Raw genomic sequence first — 19,559 nt, 5'->3', positions numbered from 1 at the left:
AACATGGACTATAACCTTAGAAAAGCTGTTTTTGTCTTGTCAGATTAGCTGATCGATGTGAGTGTTTGCCTTTTTAGATGCAAGATAAACATGATAATTACAGTGTGAGTGGTCAGATTATGCTGTATTAACACACCTTGTTCCACTGGACTTTGTTATATGTGAGTTTAGTTTTGAGAAGTTTTCACAGCTTTTGTGTCTTTTGTCCTTATTCCCAAAAAACAAAGGTAAAAGCAAATCGTTAGATTCGCCATCAAATAGAGAGTGAGGATGGGAGCTGAAGATAAATAAAAAGTAGCAGTCCCTTGGCTACAGCGCCCGAGGCTATTGCATTGCTAGCAGGCAAACAGCCACCCAGCTGCCCCAGCAGGGTAGGGATATATCAGGCAGCCTATTGGATACATGACATCTGATTTAGCTCCCCCTTAATGAGCAGAGGGCTCTGCTGCAGAAACCCCACAATCTGTTACATAACATCATAAATAGCATGCACTGTAAGAAGCACACTGCTAACGCTGGCAGAATCTTCTGAAATGCATCACTAATAGCAGTGTAAAGTGTGTAAATATTGTGTTGTGAGACTATATATTAATGCAGCTGTAGTATATAAATGCATACATATATATGCAGGTCTATACTTTTTAATACTTCAAATCATTTTTTAAATGTTTTACTGTGTGATTGTTTAGGAGATAATAAATTATCAATTAAAAAAACAATTAAGACAGTAAAAGCAGAATGAAGAGAAGACTGAAGTAAGGTTAATATAAAGTATGAGGCATAATAAAGCAGAAGGACACAGTCCTTTTATTTGTGCTTATGAATAAGCAGTAATTTTACAAACAAGTAAAGTTACATTAGTAGCATTGTCACTTTATTTATTCAACTATCTACATAGTAATGTTGTTGAGCCTTGAGTATAAATACACTGGACTATATACATTACTGCAGTTAAAACACTATTTAAAGACTAAGTCTGACTTTCTTTTATATTGTTCCTATTGTCAACAAAAACAGGAAGCAAACAATGTGTTACTCAATGCTTTCTGACTTCCCTACCCTGTTGGTGGCACTCGGCCCACCAAGCCTATTTACTCTTTCTGATGATAAGTCTGTCACAAATATATAGTGACATTTTTAAAAAAGTGGTTAATAATTCCCTAAAACAGCTGGGCACTGTAGTTTTGTGCATATGTTGGGGACTATTTGCAGCTGCGGATTGATACACATTGCACAGTTAAACTCATTGGTGTGTTTTTATAGTCTAGGCTAAGCTACATCAGTCTTCGGCTAAACAGGCAAATACTTGTTAGCAGGATGAAATCATTGTTGCTTTTGGTCTTTTCATGGGATTTGTTGACAATAAGAAAAATACTGAAAATCATCAGACTTCTCCTGTAAGAGTTAAGTAAAGTCGCCACTATAAGGAAGTAGAAGGACACAGTCCTTTTATTGGTGCTCATGTATGAGCAGTTGTTTGATACAGCTGTTACATTAGTGGCAGTGTGATTAGACCCTGCAACTGTTTCACTTTACTTATTCAATTATTTACATAGTAATCTTTTTGGGCCTTAAGTGTAACACGTATAAGGAATATACTGCAGTGTGCGGAATACTTGTGTACAATCGATTATTAACACGTGACAATATAAAGCAGCATTGTAACAATCAATGGAAACTAAAGTTGTCTAGGAGCAGTGTTACTGAAAATCTAATTCTGACCTTAGCAAGACTTTCTTGGAAGTATACATGTTCTGACAACACAGATGTCAGAGGGGACCCTCAGGACCCCAGCCTGTCACCGCAGGCTAGCTAGGAGGGGGGTAAGTTAATCTAGGCTAGGCCAGTAAGGGAAGGGGTCACAGTTCACTGTGTATGCCCCGCTGCTTTAGCACCGGCTGACAGGCCACAGGAGTCTGAAAGTCCATGATGTACTGGCATTTGCTGGGCTCCTTCACCGATCGCAAGGCTGTCTCCGTTCCGCATGTCAGTGTGACCTAGAAAAGCACAAAGAAAGAAAAGTTGAGGTGGTGCGGGGAGAAGAGCCGTTGTTAGCCTGAGTCAAGAGCCATGCCAGTTTTATCTCCCTAAAGGGGCTGATTGAAGACGCTGTCCTACCTCTTCTTTTAGTGATTTTCCGAGTATGTTCAAACTTTTGTGAAGAAACAGGATTCACACACACAGAAAAAAATACTAGAGGAGTTTCAAACATAATCAGGTCTCTCATCAAATAAAATGAGTCAGAGTGTACAAGACCCAAAGTGACGCTGTGACTGTGGGACACTGCGGCATTATGGGACATCACTGCTGCCGTCCCCACGCGTGAACAGGACAGGCGAGGATGTGCTTACCACTGTCATGACTTTAATAGGTGACTTTGACGCCCTCTCCAAGAGAGTGGAAGGGGGAAAAACAACTTATTTTACTTCTAGGGGGTTTCCATAGCAACAACAAAAGCACCTGGAGAAGGAGCGAGATGGGAACTTGACAGATGTTATTGTACTTGAGTTTGAGCTGGTACAACGGGTGATTTGGTTTTGTCCCGTACTCGGATTAAAAATAGTCTTGTTATGTCACTTAGTATCTTGTTGCACAGCGATATTAAGTGGGTGTGTGCCGCTTGCTGAGACAAAGTGTGTTCTTATGTGTGTGTTCATGATTATTGGCGATTGGGTTTTGACTTGCAGGTGCCAGAGCCATAGATCAGTGCTTTAGACTCATGAGATTATGTTTGTGTGGTTACAAGTATTTCTAGCTTGTGTATGTACTTCTGTTTTGACTCCACCAATATCACAGTTTACTCACCATGGTTAGTACTACTCAGCCTGTAAAATATCTTCTATCAAAATTTGACAAAATAACCCAGATGATGTCACAGTGATGTCATCAGGGTTATCTGGGTTTGGACTCGTTTATAACAGAAAGCCTGAGTCACAAACTTAAAGTGTGGAGTCCGAAAGGCAGTTTACCAGACAGGGGAGGGTCTGAGTTGCATTATGGGAAATGTAGTATCTAAGGTTTTTAGAGCATAAATCAGGATATCTCTGCTTCTGCTGCCTCAATTTTGTCCCCTCTTTTTAATCTGTCTCTTGCAAGTCCCCCAACTTTATGGAGGTGCAATACTATGACCCCTGGAGTAACCCTTTAAGACATGAAATTGAGACATGTTAACATAAGTGCTAATTTTGAAATTTCTGAACAAAAGAAATTACGCTAAGATGGGTACATCTGAATAAACCTTAGTTGGAAAAATAATGGGGATCAAAATCAAAGGATAAATTTGAAGATTAATTACAACTTGGGACTTCTTTTTGTAGCTTTCTATAGGTTTTCACCAAAAGTGATTGCAGACATCTGGGAATGCAGAAACATCTGCAAAAAGAAGCATAAAAGGCAAAGAAACACCATCAGACAGGTTGTAGACAAGCCAACTTTGGCTAACCCGGGAGTTAGTCTGTATGGTCAGCTGAGTGTTCATGTTTCTTGCTTTATCTGTCTTGCCTTGCCTTGCCTTATGTCCAAATGTACAAAAATCAGACCTAAGTTGTAATAAATTGGAATTATCCTTGAAACAATGGGAGAGGCCGGTTTAGATCTAAGATTCCAGCTGAACCCACTGCTCACATGTAACAGTCACAGTCCAGCACTTTGAATTTAATTAATAACTGAAACGGTTGAGTTCACCCTTCCCCACTGACTCTTAAGATACACTGCACGCTGCTTGAATTTGGATTACCTCAATATCCACCACTGAAACAATACATCACTGGTCCCACTACTCAAGGATACAGAGAAGTGTGTTTCACCGCTGAAAGAGAGCGCACTACCCAAAGACGAGGTTCAGCATTTCAAATATAATGAGCGTCGACTTCTGACGAGACTTCATTTATGCCGACTGCACACGGTTAGGGGGTTGTATCAAAGGAATTCAATTTAGTCTTTTCAAAGGGGGCCCCAGGATGGCATGAGTACATACATTTGCAAACGACATTTATTGGACTCTGATTTGAAGAGGGGGCCAGGCAAAGAAAATAAGATGATTAAATGTGCTACATTTTTAATTGAGCAAATTCTCGCACAAAAATGTAAATGGATCTCATAAAAGTGACTGAAGGGGGGGGGGGCACTGGGAAAACAGAGAGAAGAGCAGGGAGAATGCAACGGGAGCTACATTAACCATAAAACCAACGTAGACTGACAGAAGGGGGGAAAGCAAGTCAGCTTTGAACAAAACATCTTTTTGCCAGGCTGCTGAGTGAGCCATGAGGACTGAATTTCACTGATTGACTAACTCCCCGTTGTTGAAATACAGAACACACAGAATGAGGCATGCAGAGAGCAGACCGGGCGAAAAGGCTTCAACTTGTCCCTCATGAACGTGGTGAGAGGAGCTTCATTTGACCGTTTTCTTGAGCTTCCCCTCTGGAAATAAGCAGTCCCTGGCCTCTTTGTACAGTTAACTTACATTGTATTTATTTGTAAGGTGGATTAAAGTCATTATTTACAGTATCTGTGGTGGGACGAGTGTTTTCTAAAGTGTGTAGCTAAAGGATCCTTCCTGGGATCGTGTAAAAAGAGGGTTAAGTATCTGAGGACTGGCTGATCTAGGACCACCTTCTTTATATTACAACAGTTCACTGTGAACTATTTTCACAGTAGTCTACAAAAACCACATCAAAAGTCTTGCAGCCTTTCCTTTATATGTAGTAAAGAAGAAACAGGAAGTGTTCCATTTTGTTGATGGCAACTTAACATCCATCAGGAGTACGGCAAAGAAGAAACGACTAATGTATGAAAACTGTTCAAAAACAGAAACTCAAAAAAATGTAACATTGTTGTGCCTTTATTAGCGAGCAGCTACTGAGTAGAGGCTTTCATATAAGAATTTACGGTATCTGCATTTATTTTATTTATCATTAAGAGTACAGAGAACACTGTGAATCCTAATTAAATAAAAACAACAAAATTATAATAATGCATGTGTAGCTTCATGGACGGTAACTAAATTGCAGTATTTCTGTTAGAGAAGAGAAACTCACATATGACTGTTGTTGTACTGATGGATACATGATACATTATAGGTAAACATGAAGGAAGAAGTGAGTTTGAATTAAATTAAAGTGTAGCAGAAACCAGGGAGGCATCTTTCTAAAATATGATATGATCTACTTATAAAATTGGGAAAATCTGTAATAATGTCCAGATACTCTCTGCTTTGGAGGTAAATAAAGGCCTCAGCCACTATTTGCGAGTTTACAGTACATGTTATACAATGCTATACAGCACTGGAGACACGTTTTACCAAAGGAAATTGGTTTTGTGGTGCGAGCGTTTACCGGATTGTTCTATGAAGGTATCTGAGCCAAAATGATTTGCTCACATTTGTGTTGCCTAACGACGTAGACTAATATGTAAATTACAATGATAGAAAGCATAATTGGTATCATTTTTTAAATTAACTTTCAAAGTCTGAGATGTCCACATTTGCCATGATGAATTAAAATCCAAACAGGGTCTGTGTCACATCTTTTATTTAGGGTGGAACTCTAATGAGCTGTGCAAACGACTTCTTTTTGTTCCCTCATCCTTCACTGGATCATCTATCCATCTGTGTATTTGACAGTCTGTCAGTGTGTACGTACCATTTGTTCATCTGTCTGTCTATTAGTTTATTCATGTCTGCCTCTTTGTGCTCTCATATGTTCCCATTACTGCAAGTGTGTGTGTGTGTGTGTGTGAAACACATGTAGTACTTACTGTAGTGCTGCGAGAGCCTCCTTGCCAGCAGGGTTCTCCATTCTCATACACCATCTGACTGTACTGGTTCTTTGGTGTTCCTGCCCACATCCCCCACTTCCTGAAATAAAGAAAGAAAGTTTGTTAGTGTGAATATTTATGATGAGTTTATGTCTATTAGTCAAGTCAAACAAAAATCAGTCATTTCCTAATCTTTTAAACAGTCGGGACAAATTGAGCACAGAAACATATATAATTTAAACACCACTAGGTTGGCTTATTGAAAAACACTTCCTCCCAGCAAAAACAAAAAGCTGGCAAGATGGCCAGTCTGGCAGTGCCCTCCTTTGGATCCTGGCACCAGTGCTCTCGCATCACCTCTCCTCTTCAACAATGGAGGGGAAATATTAATTACCATTTTGTCGGAGTTAATTTTGTGTGCAGTAACACACGAGGGAAGGAGAAGAGAAAAACACGACGCTGGTGAAGCCCATCTTGAATGAGGTTGTGCCTGCCCAGTGCTAGCTAATTACATTCTCACCAAACATTTGGAAAACCAAAGCAAACCAGGGAGCCAGTGGACACTGTCCAACACAGCTCGCAGTACTGACAGATGCCATTTGATTACGCTTTCACCAGCTAACTTCCTCTGATCTTTAGTTGAACTCGAGCAGCTTCTTTGAGGTGGCGTCGGCTGCAGTCGTGCTGCTGGTGAGTATTGATTTTTGTGAAACGTTGTAATCCTGTTGGGGGGGTCTTTTCTGCATTTGGTGCATGGTTGATTGAAGATTTTACTTAAATGTGTGTTGCTCTGATCTCTTGCCCTACATAGGCTAGCAACTATTTTCTGTCTGAAATGCTGAAATACCCAGAACAGAGAACAAGTTATGAAATAAATCTTTTCAGTTTCATTGAAAGTTACATCGAAAAAGAAACCTGATTGACATAAAATCAGCGTATTGTTCTTTTAATCTGCCTGTCACAAGTGCACAACACTTGATCACTGTGCCTACATTGACCTTTCCTCAGGGGATTAAAGAAGTGAGATCTGCTCCATTCTTTGAGTGCTGCTTTTAGTATTGTGGAAGCGAATCTGCTTTATTTCATGAGCTATTTGATATTTTTATTGGTTCTGTAATTGATCTCAATTGTATATTAAACTTTTAATATTTGTATATTTTTCTGAAGTTCAACAACAAACAAATAAAGGTTAATTCACAATTAATGTTCGATATTGCATTGTTTTCCCCACAACAACACACAGAAATTAAGTTGTGTCCAACAAACAGAATTTCTTCCCATCCAAGAAATATCTTTAAATGCTGTTTTATTCTCATTTGACCTTGATGAGGGCAAACATGGGAGTCCTCTTTGATTTCAAAAAGCACTCTCCAGCTTTTACAGATACATGGCTGTCTCCGGGTCCCCGAGTGTGGCTTTTCTGCCATCCATGATGTGCATGGCTTATTTAAGATGCCTGAACGGGTCAGTCAGAGGTGAATTGCTCACACAAGTGGAAGCCGTCTGGGCCCGGGCGTCTCGCCTTTTTCCTTCCAGCCTGTTTGATTGGGTTTTAGCACTCTGTTAGTACCAGGAGGCCCTCAAATGGATTGCTGTCAGGGCCAGCAGACATGGCAAGCGGAGAAAGTGACGGTGCACCGGCTCTTGCTGCTAGTTGACCGGCGATCCCTTGCGCGTCACCTCCGTGACTCCTTGCCACCCCCTCCCCCACCCCCATCCCCTAACACACGCACACACCTCATTCCCTCGCCTCACCTTCGCTCACTTCCTTCCTTAATCTCCATTCTCGCTCTGTCAGCCCTCCTGTGCCCCTGGAGGCAGTGTGGGCCCTGTCAATTATGTTTAAATTATCACTGAGATGTGGCAAACACACTCACAGGAGTCAAAAGATGGATTCTTATTGACAGATCATTCCATAATCATAATAATACCTACTTTCACTTGGTATTGGCAGGCCATTTTCATTCTACAGTTATCACCAGACTGGTGCACAGCTAGTTAGTTACACCTCTGAAAAACATCACATATTGCTGAATTTCAAGGCACCAGGGTGCATAAACATTACTATATGTTAGTCTGACCCTGTCACTGACAATATAGCACAACTCAAATGTGCAAAATGGGACCCCCCCTGGCTCATTGACAACTTCATTTTCTCATCCAATTTATCACAGTTTGGCTTTAAGCTGCAGCCATGATACACATGATGCTCACTTGCAGCTACAGCAGCAGGGCCAGTCTCCTTAAATTATCTGGGTTACAGTATGTATTTTCTTCCTTCAGAACATAATGGCTGCCCAACAAAGTGCTTCACACCCAGCTGTTACTCTTCAGGTCAGAGAATACCGACTAAAAATGTACACATTTCTGTTTTCAGTCTAATAAAGAAGCATGAATTAACGTAATTATAGTATGTAAATAGATTAACATTGGCAGTGGGGAGTAAATTGCATCTTAGCTTTTGTATAAAATCCATTTGTGACCACATAGAGACTAGGCAGGGACCACAAATGCAGACTTCCTTTTAATGATTTATGATGGAAGATATTGAACGCAAGCTCCTTTTTAAAGCCTTAAAACCTCGAGAATCTTATTTACAGATATCTGGGTAGCACATATTCTTTGTCTGGCCTCCTCTAATGCCATCAAATGCACCTTCCATCACGGATAAACCTGTAATAGCAGCATATCTAGCCAGCTAAACCTATTATCCATACATTTGCTTTGCATTGCGGGTGAGATAGTGGGCTTCAGAGAACTCAGACATGCCTCTAACCGCACACATTAGGGAGTCAATCTCATTTAATTTTCTCTCTGAATCACTAAGGTGTGATTTCTATTGACACACAGAAGAGCAGATGGAGTTGTGATTTAATTACATGCACTACCCACAAAAATACCATTAATATTGCAGTTTGATGAGCTAAGTTTACTGCAAGGCTAAATAAAGAACAGAAGAATCATGAAAATACTATATAATATCTTATCATAAATGTCCAAACTGCTCATTTTGGAATTTAAAATACTTTTCTTATCTGTTGTGACAAAACTGGTCTCAAAGTATTAAGTATAATGTTTTGCTGATTTTTTTCGTAATCTAATCCTCATTAGGAATAATTAGCATTAAAAAAGATGATTAGCTTCCTTTTCTTCTTCTGAAAATGGCTTGAGCTGATATAAGCTCCTCTTATTTCTTTAAAACGATGCGGTCGCCAGTGATTCTGTTTTAAACTTCATCGCGGCATTAATCCGTACGCCTCGAGTGATAAATCCCGAAGATCCACGGCTAATCTCGTTCAACACTGAGAGGAGAGTTACCCCCTCTGATATAGCCACAAATCAACCTTTCAGAAGCAATTATCATTTAGACAACTCTACTCTGGTGTTTAAACACCCCGCAGATACTGAGGGGGGGTGGGGGGGGGGTGGGGGGGTGGCATCTGAGCCAAAAGTGTATTTGTGCATGCCTTGATGTATGTGTTTTGAGACCCTGGGCCTTCACTGGAGAGACACTGGATGAACAAAACCACAGGGGGAAAAAAACAATGGTGGCCCCGTTTGGTATGTCTGTGGTTTCTTCAAGAATACGGAATATAAATTTGCTCATTTGCCTTCAGTCCTTTCTTTGCAAGTTTGTCATTAGAAAGCTGACGTAAACTCCATTGAAGCGCCATCATATCTTCAAGCTGCCTGCATATACGTATGAAACACGTTTGCATACATGCGTGAAGGAATTCTGTTTATATTTTCACATGTGCTTTTACAAGCAAAGACAGATACTTGTATCTACAGTGAGGCAACTAGGGCTGGGTATTTAACTTCAATACTTTATGATACATCGACTGAATTGTGTCCATGGTGTCAGTACTGCAAACTGGCATTGACTGCTTGGTTAGGATCTTACCGTTTCGCACTGTACTGAAAAATCAAAGGGAGTGTTATTTAAAGTACCATTTTTTAGCTGAAGCTCTCTGCGTCGGGACCCCTGCAGTGTCACATTGTCAATATGAATAATTGTAATTTTGGTCATCTTAGACTGTATTTTATTTTGTATTTTAAGTCCTTTAGAGCTAGTTGTTCTAGTACCAGACATTTTTAATGCAAAAGACACATTCTGGATTAACTGGATTAGTTTACGAGGCAGCAAGAAAGCACACCACTGAACGCTTTAGCTTAAATTTAAATTAAAAGTTTAACTGTCACTACTCTGTAGGTTAAATCATTACGGCTGGAAAAAAAAAGAAATATTCCTCAATGTAAGGTATCAAAAAAAGGTTGTTGGGAGATACCTCTAGAGCTGGGTATCATTGAGTGTTGGCATCTATTCCTATCAGTTTCTGTTATTAGAGAACGTCAACATCAAGCCAGGTGTCCACAATCGGATGTGCCAATTCAGCATTAGGTTACTTGTAATTACTTCTCTAACAACCAGCTCCTCATCCTGAATCCTAACCTGTGTTAAGATGGTGTAAAGTCTGTGCTTATTACCGTCACCTTCCCGCTGCAGCACCTACTCATTAGCTGCCACTGCAATGAATTATACCTCACAGCGACGCTTTTCGCTGCTTTAACAAGGGGTCTGGAGCAGCAAGTTAGTCCCCTCACTATGCTGTTAATGCGCTAATCATTTACAGCATGAGATGCCGCGCTGCACTGGCAGGTAGAGAGAGCAATTTGGGAGCCGCTGGTTAATTTGGATTCGGTAAAGCAGTGCTGCTGCTGCTGCTGCAAAAAAGCACTCATAGCCAAGCAGTGCCAAGCATCGCTAACCTCCGCCATTCGTGTAAGGTCACCAATCAGAGAGCGGCGTTTTGAGGTGAGCCCAGACACTGTCATTACTGTGCCAGTCACTGATGCTCCTCTCACCCTCCTACCACCCATTGTGCCCAGCACCTTAATAAATAATTCATACGCATAGGAACATGTGAAGGGCACATGCTCAGTCAGAGCTTTGCTTTCACTTCATTTCATATGACTGATACACAAAGAGGGCATATTATATTGAATTGCGGGGCACAGAACAGGAATAAAATATATGATTATACACAACAGTGTATGTTGGGATATAAATAAATCTTCAACAGGTCTACTATTGAAATTGAAGGCGGCATAATGGATGTTTCTGTTTCTTACAACCATTCCGTTGGCCGGTGTTCTCCATGGCACGTTGACCCACATAATGACTCTAAATCAGTGAGTAACATCCATGGCACCTTTTGTTTTGCATTTGGCGCATAAACAAAACACCAAGGCCGTTCTAAAACAAACTCAAGGTGCATATTTTATCAACATCCTCCTGACAGATATGAATCAGGGCTGATGTCAAACCCAAATCAGTATTCTGTTAACAGCTCACTTGTGCCTCATTAACGACTGGGCTAGATGTTGCCATGGCTACCCAGCAGAGAGGCCATCAGGGGTTCACAGTGTCAGCTCCCCCCGCCCTCCACTCCCTACCACTTTAACCCTCTCCTCAGACACACAAGAGTCATTACCCTTTCGCCTTGATTGCCAGATAAAGTGTGGGCTGTTAGGTTCAGGGACCATATAACAAACACATTAGGAACACAAATATATAGGCGTTCTATTTCCTATATAAAGTGAGTGTGTTATATAAATGGATTTCTGTATCTGTCAGTGGCTGCACCAGTACACTGTGGCATGCTCCTCTTGAGCGTCGGGCATTAAGCGGCTGCCATGTTCCCAGGTAAAGAGGGCCCCTCTCTTCGCTAATGGCACTCCAGCGAATGACCTTGACAGCTTGAAAATGAGCGCATTAAGTAGAACACTTAAATGTATAATTATGCACTTGTTCCAGTGGAACTGTCACTACTCTGTAGGTTAAATCATTACGGCTTAGATAAGATGAGAAAAAATGAAATAATAAAATAAATCCCTTTTTCTAAAATGCCTATCAAAACAATTAAGGCACGGGACTGGCTTTGATATGAGCACATGAAAGGGAGTATCATTCCACTCATTAAGTGAGCACATTCAAAAAAGGAAAGCAGTGGAGAGTAAAGCAACAAAAACAGTCATTAGTCATTTTACTAAAAAGAAATGTGCATGGCAATGTGATGTGCTTGTTTTCTACATGACAGTTTGATTAAAAATGTAATCTGAATAGCACAATAATGTATATAATGTATTAAGAACACGAGCACTACGTTAAACTTTCATGGACTGCTTGCACTATGAAAACTTGCATGGGCAAAACAATGTCAAATATGTATCAAGAAGGTAGACTTTTGTCTTTTCAGTCATTTTCAAGAACGTTCAGATGTAAAAATAGTCCAGGTACAATGCATGGTAAAGTATACAACTGTAAGATGTAACAAATACTTGAAAAACAGTATTTAAAAGTAGTTGTTCCAAAATATTTCATTACTATGGTATAATCAAATAGTTAGTAGGAAGTAAAGACGGTGTTATGCATTTGTCACGCATACAGCTACTGTATGACCTATAGAAGTCAGAAAACCTCAAAATACACACACTGACTGTAATGTCAAGTGCTGCAGGAGGTGCTCATTTACCTTAGAATATGGATGGAGGTGACGTCAGGTCTCTATATAACCTTACACACTTAGCAATTAATATGTTCGATACTATAATGATTCAGTATGTAAAATACCCATCACCTCTATCCTTCTGTAACCAGCTTTCCATCAAGTTAAATTAGCTTGACAATATTATATTGTATGCAGTTAATTAGCATGCGCATGGATCATCTTCTAGCTCCAACGTTTCTCTTCTTACTATTCATCGACACTTGCTCACTCACACAAAATATCATCACATATCAACACTGTCAAAATGCCAGAACATACTCTGTTTGTATTTTTAGCCTATAACCCCTACGTGAGGCTATTTTGTCAAGAGGTGTTGAGGTGTGCCATGCCCTGATTCAATCTCACGTTTGGTATTCAATATCTTTGTGCTCATTTGTAACTCGCTTGCGTTTGAATAATTTCACAGTAATAATCTTACAGTTCCCTCGCGATTGCTGTGCAATAAAATGGCCACCTATCAAGATAATTAGCTACAGTACTTTTCTCCTATTTATACATGCGCAGCCACTGCAGAACGCTGCAAGTGAACAATAATTAATCTTAAAAGGAGAAGGGACGTGATATATTTTCCATCAGAACTTCATTCCTTTTTATGCTTTTAAAAAAAAGATGAGGAATTGACTCTTGTTGATCAAATGAACATATTTCCATATTACCATGGCCACAGAGTAGTCGCTCCTTTCTTGGGCCAGCGCCAATAAATTTGCTCAGCTGGATCATTCAAGCTAAAGCCCCTCAAAGGACGTTGACAGCCTGGAGGCATTCACATGGCTGCACCTCTTTCTCTCAGCACCTGGGGATTTTTTTCTCTGTAACATTTAGAAGATCTTTTATTTAGAGCGCTACAAGAGCTGCATAGTGGCAAAACAATATAGGGTCAATAGCGCCAGTTTTAAAGTGAACCTTGGCAGTAGGTGTGAGAAAACATTGTTTATGCTATGTCTGTATGTAGCTCAAAAAAAGGCAGATCTGTAAACAGCATGCGTATGTCTACAGTACACTGCTACAAACAGCCAACCTATTTGTATTTTCCACGGTGGCCAGCACATCCCACTCTCTCTGGGGTTGCTCTGCGCTGTCATTTCAACTGCCTGGCTCCTTCGCAGTGGGCACACACAGTCATTCACTGTGGTTTCAATGTTGCTAGGCTACCTCACTTCTCCACTGTTTGAAAATCTACTGTTCAATAAAGCAGTTCAAGGGAGACCTGTAGGTTTGAATACTGAGCGATATGAACCTGCAGGAGTAACTGACAACGCTAATAGCCCTTTTTTTTTAGTTTCACAATACCCTTTTTCTTTTATCTTTCCGGTAACACATCTGTGCCTACCTCTGCCTCTACATCATCTGCTTCAGTCATAATATTCATACATTAGAACATTTATAACCTTCCCCGGTTATATTTTCCTGTTTTGACAGTGTACAATCTGAGTCATAACTGGAGTGGTGAAAATCTTGCCTTTGTAGTCTTCCACTGTTCTTTTATGGTTTGTTTATTCATATCCGCCCAGCAGTGTCTAGGAGTTATTATTATTCAGGGATGCAAACTCACCAGGGGTGAAAGAAGGTGACAAAGATGCAAATACCCCTCCCCCCGGAAGAATTTCTTTTAAATATCAGCTTTAAGATGTTGTTTTACAGTTGATTTTAACATTAGCATATAAGGAAAAACTCACCCTGGGATGAATGTCATTTTACTGCAACAAATGATATAATGAAAGGGCATCAGTTTTGGTCAATTAAAAGACAGGGCTTATTTCACAACAATTATAAAAGAAAAACTGCCACAAGGTAATTTCAATTCAGCTTCTGTCGTTTTAAGTGAGCTTGGCATTTGCACCATTGCCTCATGAATTAGTCTCATGTTCCAAAAAAAATACAAAAGCAAATTGTTTAATTATGTCATGTAGTAGTATTTGTCCGGCTAATATTATCTTAGCACAAAGAAAATGGAACCATCAGGAGCTAACGTTAACGTTCGAGGAGCTCAACTTATGTTGTAATCGTCTGCAAAATGGTAACGTTAGTAACATAAACTAGTTGTCCCAGAGCCCTAACGTCATTAACGTTATAGAAATGGTGCGCTAGCTAATGTTAGACTCCATGGAAATAATGTTAACTCCTAAAATTACATCCAAATTGTAATGGATAGTGTTCCCTGAATTAAAACAAATCAACATTATCAGGCTAATAAACAGTCCCAAGCCAAATAATGTTATCATCACGTTGAATATTCCTGTTTTGTCTATCCTGTTTTCAGTATTGGATGTTGGGCGTGTTCCAAGCTTGGCCTGTCAAACAAAGTGTGTTTCCAAGGTCGAAGGATGAACAAGCGAGCTGCACAATTTCAGGACTGCCTTTTTCTCTCTCCTCGTGTGCTCGCGATGATGACGAGTGCAGAGCAGTTTGACCCGGGCACAATAGAAGGCATAGCTCCTTGAACTTTGCAGGGCGGCGCATCGACCCCGCGACCCCAACAGCGTGGCCACCTGATTTCCCTGGAGTCCCAAAACAAAAACTCATTGGATGACCCCTCAACTGATCCCTTCCTCCTCCACAGCTACATTTAAATTGTCCTACCCTCCTCCGTCTAGAAGCAAATACGCTTCATGGAGATGCTATTATTCTTACAGTGCTGCATCTTTTATAAATTTGTTTTGTATGGCCACAATCTATAAGGTCTAACGATTCATGTTTGATGTACTACATTTTTCTTACATCTTTCTTCTTGATTGGCCTTATGAGAGCATACATTTAAATTTGTCTGTTGCATATTTGGTTCAAACTTCTTGTTCTTGTCCCGACGGTTCCATATCATTGCAGCTGGAGCTATTTCCATGTGTTTATCCTACACTAACTCTGAAAGGGGCCACATAAATATTTCAAATGCACTTCTGCTCATGGTGAAAGGTTATTATGGCCAGATGCTGCTGTGAGGGCATACTTTTAAAGAGTTGTTTTTTGTTGTGGTTGTTAGCAAATGGCTTGAACACTAAGCTAATTACTGGATGTTGACAATGTACTTCCTGGGGACTTTCAAAACTTAAATGGATCTGACTGATAGTGAGCTATGGTGCTGCATGTATTTAAGCCATTAGACCCATTTGAAAGAAATTAAAATGAGATTATATATTGGGTGCTAACTGGAAGAAACTGCTGCTGGTGTCTTGTGTTATACACTTGATTGTATCACTTCAGTTGTATGTAGGTGACTGCACACTCTGTGTTTCTACCTACAGTATGACAATTTGACACTACATATTATTTTGTTCTGTGCTTTGTCTTCATTTTCACACCAGTGGTACAATGTCACTGCATTCAATTATGTCCCTGTGGTTTACCATTATTGTGTTATTGTTTCAATTAAATTTTTGAAAACAAGAAAAGGCTGTCACACTTTGCTTTTCTCTCTCTTTTTTTGCCCTATGTTTAGTTCCCTTTCATATTAAAGCCTTTATTTTTTCAACCAAGACATTTGACCCACAAGCACTCTGTCACTCTGGTCTGCGGTCACATATTAATAGACCATTACTACTATACCTCAGACAGGTTGTGGGCACCATGAAACAGTATGACGTTTCTTCATTAATTTGTTTGCTTTTGACATTCTGTATCTATCACGCTTTATGCTGTTATCAGAGACACATAACATGCAGCTTTTATTTCTTCTTCAGTTTGACTGTTTGGGAGGGTATGGACTACCACGTTCGTCTTGTGCACATGGAGTCGTAAAAAGTCACTTTTTATCGTTTGTGGGATGTTTCACTTGGCAAGTGTAAAGCATAGTTTTGCCCAGAAATTTAGGCAGCAATGACTAAAAATATGAGCAAAAAGAGTCAGAAAAGCCATATTAAGTTGAAAAAAAGTAGCTTCTTGTAGACAGTTAGATACACGATGTCATGTATATACTATATAGTGTATAGCTAGGGCCAGGAGGTGGTTAGCTTAGATTGGCATAAAGACGTCACTGCTCACGGCCAAAAATAGTCCCCATAAAACCACAAATTATCATTAGACTTCCATTTTTGTACGGATTAAACAAACCAGATAAAACGTGTTGATTTGTGAGCTTTAGATGGTAGGTGGATTTTTTAATTTTGGAGTAGCTGTTTCCTCCTGCTTTCAGTCTTGCTAAGCTAAGCTAACTGCATGGTTCACACACACATAAGAGTGATATTGATATTCTTATCTTACTCTCAGCAAGAAAGTGAATGACTGCATTTACCAAAATACTAATCTAATCATTTTAGTCTTCTTCAAGGCAACATGCACATGTGCAAAGAGGCTGGAAAGTTTCTGTCTGAACTAGTAGGGTAAAAAATGATCATACACCAAACACATACAAAAACTACAATGGCAAAGAGCAACAGCAGTCTCAAGACGACCCTCACTAACACATCTGGAAGATACTTAAAAGGAATATTTACTCAACAACACCAGAAACTGCGGCCTCAGAAATTACCATCGAGTTGAATCGAAACGTGTGGCCGTCTCGAAAAACAACAAACATTATGAGCTTCAACACATCATTATTTACTATCACTATTAGCACACACGTCAGTTGTGATATTCTAGCGAAGCACATCACTACCACTGGGGCTTGTGGGAAATGAATGTGACATGCTGGTGACAAAGGGTGATCAATGTTCTGTTTGTATGTACAGTGTGTGTGTTGTTTCTTCCTCGAAAGTGTAGAGTCAATGCTTTCACGTTATACAAGGTGGTAACAAACAGCACACACCCTGCATGCTACTACACAGCACTATATGTATTTGTTTGTCTTTTCAGGTGGACTGCACTTAGTAAACCCTGTGTTTGCTGTCCTGTCACCGTGTCTGCCCTGGGTGGGGGGCGGGTAGAGGGGACATTATGAAGATGGACGACACTGTCACAGTGGGATGGTGTTTGTCGCAATGCAAGCATTTTCCTCTACTCTATTATCATTATCATGGCTGATGTTATTGTTACAATAGCCATTTCAGGAAGCGGTTGAGCTGCTGAGCGCGAAAGGCAGAAAACCTAAATGGAAAATGGAGACATTGGAATTCAGGAGGTGAATATGAGTTGTATAATATCTACATTTACAGATAATTGGGAGCATACAGTATGACTGCTGTGCCTTATGAAATCTTTATGGCTATGTGTGTGGCCACAATATAAGAGCAAGCAGCTACAAAAGAAAGTGTTCCCAGGCTGATTTATTGTTCTTTAAGAACATTCGTAAAGTTAATGGTCTAACGCCGACTATGCTGCAAAACCAAGCATGAAGGAAGGTTAGGGCTCAGGGAACAATTTTAACTTTTATGAGCCTTGACACACTTCACAAACTGAGCGCTGGCCATGAGTGGTAATCACAATTCAGCAGCAACACCCTCCATTTAATACTGCAGAAACGTAACATAACTAATCCAAATTAGTCGAAATGGTACAAGCAAGTATTAGCAATGTCATCGCCACAGTAGTCACAGTTCCAGCTTCACACTTACATTGACAGGCCACACATGTTAATGCTGTTTCTTCCTCTCTCTCCCCTTCTTTCTCTCACATGGTTGTCCTTTAGGATGCTGGAGCAGGTGTGATAAATGCTGCCGTTTAAATCAAAGCACTCCCCTCTCCCCCCTCACCCCCTCTGGGGAGAAGAAGGATGCCTCCATGCAGATTGATATCAGGAGGCCCAGCCATATCCTGCAAGGGCTGACTGATGGTCTGTCTGGATAAAAAATGAACTTTATTCCCAGCGTGCGAGCTATGATTCATGTACCTCCCTTCCCCCTCCTTCCCCAAAACCATTCCACATATACCTTCACTACACTACTCTACTCTAGAAACCGTGTAGTACATCATATAGTGCTACACCACCTGCCTTCACAATGAAAATACCAATGAGGTGTGTGTGTTTGCATGTGATAAAACATGTAATAGCATTAGCAAAGTAACTAGCATTACTTTTCCATTAGCTTGTTGAGGTAAATGAAAACTCAAACATCGTTCTAGACTTGCTGAGGATGGGAACACGGCCATCCATAATATTTTCTGCAGTATTCAGTAACATCATCCTATGTAAAACATTTCATGTGGAAAACATAAATATGTTATATATTTGAAATCATTCCCTCGAGTTCTGCTTGGCAGCGATTTTGTTCCAAACTGAGTGATCAACTCACGAGTCGGAGACGTGTTTGACCACTGGCTCTGTTTGGTCCTTCTGCCCTTCCATACCATCATGAGTGACAGGCAGGCAGAAGCGCTGGGGTCACATTACTCACAGTTAGCATTCTGTTCTTCCTCTTTCCTGCGCTAAAAACATGGTGGAGCATTGCACTTTCCGCTCCAAAAGTGAGTGGGTAGTGTGGGAGGTGGCGGTGCAAAAAGAACACAGCCCTGCTTCAAATTCCAATCAATTTGCCATCTGAAAGCAAATCTACATGTTCAGAAAGGGATAATTGCTAATAAATTATCTTTAACATCTCACTTCAACTGCCATAAGAAGACAAGGCAAGCCCAATGGCATCACATCTCAAATGAGACTAAATGTTTTGACACTTTGTCACAAATTTTCCGTGGTCATTTATGCCTTTATATTGTCTGTTCGCAAAACAAGTCGTTAGCCTATGTGCCCGCTACAACCAAAACAGCACTGCAATTGAGTCCTCAGAATCATAAAAGCTATTTTTCCGGAGAGGTGTCAATGTCGATGGAAAAGCGTTTCCATAATTGCACCCTATGAAAGTGTCGGATCACTGACGGTTAAAGCTAATGAGAGAGTGGAAAAGGACAGTGAGGCGACATCCAGTAATTATCACCTCAAATCTAAAATTTAGAGAGAAGAAAAAGAAGAGAAAAAGTAAAAACCAAGGAAAACATCTGTATGATGTATACGTTTTTTTCTTTATCTTTTTGACAGAGATCTTATAATTATGGGAAGGTGGGAAAAGGTGGCGTGATGAGATTATAGAAGCAAAACTCTGCAGCTAAATGACAGTAGTTGTTTCAAACTCTGCAGATAGAAAAAACATCAAGATCACATATTATATATACTATAGGTGGTGGTATTTCTGATCCTTTAGAGCAATTTCACTTCCAATCAGTATACTGACACTCCTGGGGAACACAGAATGAAAAAAAACTGAACATGTCTTGTGACATCTAAAGGTCCGTTTCCATGGGGACTGAGTGGCATCTTTCATAGCACATAGGCATTTTGATACACACCAATGTCCAGCAGTCGAC

The 19,559-nt window shown here is 40.2% G+C and overlaps 1 protein-coding gene across 1 annotated transcript in view; it reads right to left on the bottom strand.

Moving 5' to 3' along the window:
- Positions 1-1,695: 1,695 nt before the first annotated feature.
- LOC139305617 (glucosidase 2 subunit beta-like) overlaps positions 1,696-19,559 on the bottom strand; it is a 107,658-nt gene continuing 89,794 nt past the window's right edge. Inside the window, exons 14-15 of the mRNA XM_070929514.1 lie at positions 5,758-5,857; positions 1,696-1,997 (exon numbers count right to left, since the gene is read on the bottom strand). Of these exons, the coding sequence (XP_070785615.1) occupies positions 1,860-1,997; positions 5,758-5,857 (238 nt within the window). The 3' untranslated portion in view covers positions 1,696-1,859. The remainder of the gene's footprint in view (positions 1,998-5,757; positions 5,858-19,559) is intronic.

The sequence above is a fragment of the Enoplosus armatus genome, chromosome 23 (genome assembly GCF_043641665.1).
Source record: "Enoplosus armatus isolate fEnoArm2 chromosome 23, fEnoArm2.hap1, whole genome shotgun sequence".
Lineage (NCBI taxonomy): Eukaryota > Metazoa > Chordata > Actinopteri > Centrarchiformes > Enoplosidae > Enoplosus > Enoplosus armatus.
This window is presented reverse-complemented; position numbering and strand designations above follow the sequence as displayed.